Source organism: Ammodytes marinus (genome assembly GCF_949987685.1).
Source record: "Ammodytes marinus genome assembly, chromosome: 18".
NCBI classification, from domain to species: Eukaryota; Metazoa; Chordata; class Actinopteri; order Uranoscopiformes; family Ammodytidae; genus Ammodytes; species Ammodytes marinus.
Window position 1 is genome coordinate 493,797 of NC_137222.1, and position 4,807 is coordinate 498,603.

The following is a 4,807-nucleotide window of genomic DNA, read 5'->3' on the forward strand; positions in this document are numbered from 1 at the left end:
ATTCATTATTTTGCATGTTGAATCTGCCCAACAAGCTAAGTCTGATGCTTAACTTTCTTAGTAGCTCATCTGACATATTATACTGTAGTAAAGGCTAAGAACAGGGACTGGAATTTGGTTTTATTGAAACATTTTCCCTGTTTTTTCAGATTTCAACTCATTATTCTACATGTTTTAACAACTTTACAACCACATTTTGACAGCTATAACTTTCATATTCCTACATCAAAAGTGCCTGTATGTCTAGCTAACCTCTTGAACTATGTAAAACCATACCATACATATCCTTATATTTGTAATATAGGCACTAAAAATCCCTTTTTCTATCATATTAAATGTATTTTTTTTGTTGTTCCTTTCCCAGACAAGATGACTCATCATTGCACCAAGTTTTCCGGCCACTGGAAGGTGAGTCCAATACATCACTTTGTTTTACGGCCCAAACTCTACTTTTCAAACTAAAACTATTTTTCTATCTATCTATTAAAATGTCGCTGACACTATCATAAAATTGAAAAAGGCACAACGATTTATCACCGGCTCTGTCTATTGGGCAGGGAGGCCAGTTCTTTCCCCAGCGGACAAGAGAGTACATTTAGTAAAAATTAGACCCTTAAAAAAAACATCATGGTAGTGTCTTTTAGCCTTATTTATTACTCTTACTAATCTAATGCTAAAGTAATATTTGTTAGGGTAAAAAGTGCTCTTAAAAATGTTATCTTTTATAGTCAGAGACATTGACATAGATATAATGAGAATTAGCCAATTTACCTGATTAGCCTATTAACATTAAAAGTACAATTTTTTGTATTACAATGTGCATCTCGCTAAAAAAAACAGAGTCAAAACATATTAGTTTTTTCAGATTTGAGTATTTTTTTACTTAAAAAACATACCATACAGGTCTAAACAATGCATTTTCAGCACGTATTTAAGAAGTAAAGGAAGGCAATTGTATTTAAGTGTGGTTTAGTATGTTCTATATGCATTTTAAACGCGTGTATTCCACCACTAGATCATTGTCTTCGACGAGGAGTGCTTCCAGGGCCGTCGTCATGAGTTCACCTCCGAGTGCTGCAACGTCATGGAGTTCGGCTTCGAGACCGTGCGCTCCCTGAGGGTCGAGAGCGGAGCGTGAGTTAACACATAATATAAGCAATATTTTAGCTTTGTAAACTCCCAATAACTTTTGATTTGATTTGATTTGATTCAATTTATTTCAGACATATCAAACATACAAAACAAAATGAAAAGCATGGAAATACAATAAACAAAAATTATGTTTTCACAAAAAATAAAAAATAAAAGAAAACAAATGATCTGTATTGCTGAGATATGCCTGAAAAGGAGCAGGAAGAAGTATACACTTATTTAATCCTACCCCTTTTCTATAGTAAAAAAAAATAAAAAATAGAAATATTTATTAAATTAAAAAAATAAAAATATTTATTATATTCGCTTCTCTTAATCCATATACTCTCTGTACAATTGGCGATACTATATTTGCCATTTACGAACTATACATACATACATACATACAACTTAATATACTATGAATTTTTTATATCTTATATATTTATACAATGCATATATCTATATTTATATTTATAAACAATCAATATATCTATTACAGTGTAAGCAAGTTAAACTAGAACAAAGTTACCCAAGGGAGACAGTAGGTTTGGTTACCTAAAGCTACTTAGAAAAAGGAGTTCTAACTACTTTGTCAACAATGATTCAATTGAAGAAGTGCATGTGAAATGAAATTCTAACACAAACCAAAGCCTAAAATACATAAAGTTTATCATATGTGTAAAAAGTACTTAAAACACTGTAACCAGCAGTAGTTTAGCATTTAATTCATTAAATATCAGTGTAAATTGGTCTACCTTCCGGCTTTTAGCTCTATAGTTTACAAGTGTCTATCGCCAAAAACACATGAACATTTTTGTATTAAGTCACTGCTCCCCAACACTGCAGAAATATAAGAAAATAACCGTTTTAAATCACAAAACCATGTATTATATTAACCATGTATGTCCCCTCTGCTTGCCCACAGCTGGGTAGGGTTAGAGGGTTAGAGGGTTAGAAATATCACTGCAGAAATATATTTACTGACTTATTTCGACAATAAATATAAGAAAATATCCGTTTTAAGTCACAAAAACACCATATTAACAGTGCATATGTCCCCTCTCCTCTACAGCTGGGTGGGGTTAGGGTTAGAGAGTTAGGGTTAGAGGGTTAGAGGGTTAGGGGTTTAGAGGGTGAGACACCATATTAACAGTGCATATATCCCCTCTCCTCACAGCTGGGTAGGGTTAGGGTTAGAGAGTTAGGGTTAGAGGGTTAGAGGGTTAGACGGTTAGGGTTAGGGGGTTAGAGGGTTAGAGAGTTAGGGTTAGAGGGTTAGAGGGTTAGAGGGTTAGGGTTAGGGGGTGAGACACCATATTAACAGTGCATATATCCCCTTTGCCTTGCAGCTGGGTGGGCTATGAGCACGCCTCCTACCAGGGGCAGCAGTTCGTGCTGGAGAGGGGAGAGTACCCTCAGTGCGACGCCTTCGGAGGCTCCAACGCCTACCACATCGAGAGGATGACCTCCTTCAGGCCCATCGCCTGTGCTGTGAGTTAGACACTTTATACACTTCTAACACCTTATACCATTGACTTTGAGTGTAATTAAAGGAGCCACGAGGAACTTTTAAATATTTCTGAAAAAGTAAAATTTTTCCTCTGATGATCATAAATTACATGTAACAGCAAACGAGACCATCAGTGCAGAGAATGCTGTTTTTATATAGTTTTTCTTAATGCCTTTGTCATGGGTATACGCTCACCCAGGAACAACAGCTGGCGTGGTAAAAACACTACCGCTTTTGTCCAAAGGGGGGCGCTAGAATTAACACAAACTGAAAGCTCCTCTGAGCAACTTTGAGTACATTTAGTACATTATTGGCAAGTTATAACACTATCGGCCGTTATGAGTGCAGTATTGGTGGCTACATAAGATTTTTTGCACACAAACATATGAAAAGTTTATATAATATTGTGTACTACCCCCAACAGTATACGCTATCTAGGCCTACAAGCACAGATAAGATAAATTCATTGTTGGATAAGTTGATTGATAAATTCAATTTTGTTCAAGTTATGTCTAATGGAAATTCACATTACGAACGTTAAATAATCATATGTTATTAGCAGTTTATTCTTCATTCCCTATATTCGTAACAGAAAATCAATTAAATGTCATTGTTGTGTCTCTGTGTCCCGTGTAGAACCACAGAGAGTGCCGTATGACCATCTTCGAGCGTGAGAACTTCCTGGGACGTAAGGGCGAGCTGAGCGACGACTACCCCTCCCTGCAGGCCATGGGCTGGTGCAACAACGAAGTGGGATCCCTCAAGATCCAGTCTGGAGCGTAAGTGTCCCAATACTGGTGTTTTACAGCCTGATTTTTGGTCTTTAAAATCAGTTTCCAGCCTTATTTTCAGTCATAAAAATGCATTTTCGGCATGTTTTTGAAGGACTACAATGTCTCATAAATCAGACAATTTACAAAATATGAACAAATCCTTCTGTAATAACCTTCAGAATAGTGCTGAGAATGATTATGGAAAGTTTAGTTGATGTAAGTGCTTTAGAAGTTTGGTTCATAGTTTTGAAAAGAAATATGAAAATGTTGAGATAATATCCGTTAGAGATGGTTGTATAGGAGAAATATACAGACGCAAACAGACAAGGTTTAGTCAAATAAACACCTGAATGTACATGTTGGACCTTTTGATTTATACCAGTATGAAAGAAGACATGTTATGGAAACAAAATAGAAACCAAAAAGAATATATATATAAAAAAAATACCAGTGCTTGAAAAAATAAATAAATAAAAAGTTGTTGCCTATGAATAATAAAAATATTAAAATAAATTCTCTATCACAATGACATCCATTTTGCAAACTAAAATTAATTTTCCTTCTTTTCCCCCCAACCAGCTTTGTGTGCTACCAGTACCCCGGTTACCGTGGATACCAGTACATCATGGAGTGTGACCGTCACTGCGGCGAGTTCAAGCACTTCAGGGAGTTTGGCTCCCACTGCCAGACCCCTCAGATCCAGTCCATCCGACGCATCCAGCAGTAACTCTCACCCAGCGAATAAACCCCCCTATTATGAACAAATAAAATGTCTTTCTTAAACCAAACTCACGGAAACTGTGTCTTTTGTTACTTTATTTCATTTTTTTTTTAAATTTTGTATTTTATTATTATTATTATTTGTTTTTACATTATTTGAATTTATTTATTTATTTGTTTTACAAAACAAATAAACAACACACTGACATCAACAGAAAACAGAAAAATATACTAAAAAGGGAAGATAAAATAAAATCCTAGCTTTCAAGGTGGATTTTTGACTTTATTTTGAGGTTTTTATTGAAAAAATAAATAAATTGCATTTTTTTTTATTTTTACAAAACAAAGAATCAAAACACTGACAACATCAACAGAAAAATAAACTAAAAAAAAGAAGATTAAAAGAATCCTAGCTTGAAGGTGGATTGCCTTAAACATCAGATTAAAATAAATAATAATAATTAGTTTGGCTCCCACTGCATCCAGTCCATCCGACGCATCCAGCAGTAACTCTAGCCCAGCGAATAAACCCCCCTATTATGAACAAATAAAATGTCTTTCTTAAACCAAACTGAGTACAACAATGGTGTCTGTGTCTTTTATTTTAAGGTTTTTATTGAAAAAAATTATAATTTGCATTTTTTTTTCCTTTACATTATTTTACCTAGGG

At 34.8% G+C, this 4,807-nt stretch overlaps 1 protein-coding gene across 1 annotated transcript; it reads left to right on the forward strand.

Moving 5' to 3' along the window:
* Positions 1-369: 369 nt before the first annotated feature.
* On the forward strand, positions 370-4,144 carry cryba4 (crystallin, beta A4; the record flags this gene model as incomplete). Its single annotated transcript, XM_080047140.1, has 5 exons — positions 370-408; positions 1,016-1,134; positions 2,484-2,625; positions 3,281-3,423; positions 3,997-4,144. The coding sequence occupies 5 exons, from the start codon at positions 370-372 to the stop codon at positions 4,142-4,144; spliced, it is 591 nt and encodes a 196-aa protein (XP_079903266.1).
* Positions 4,145-4,807: the final 663 nt, after the last annotated feature.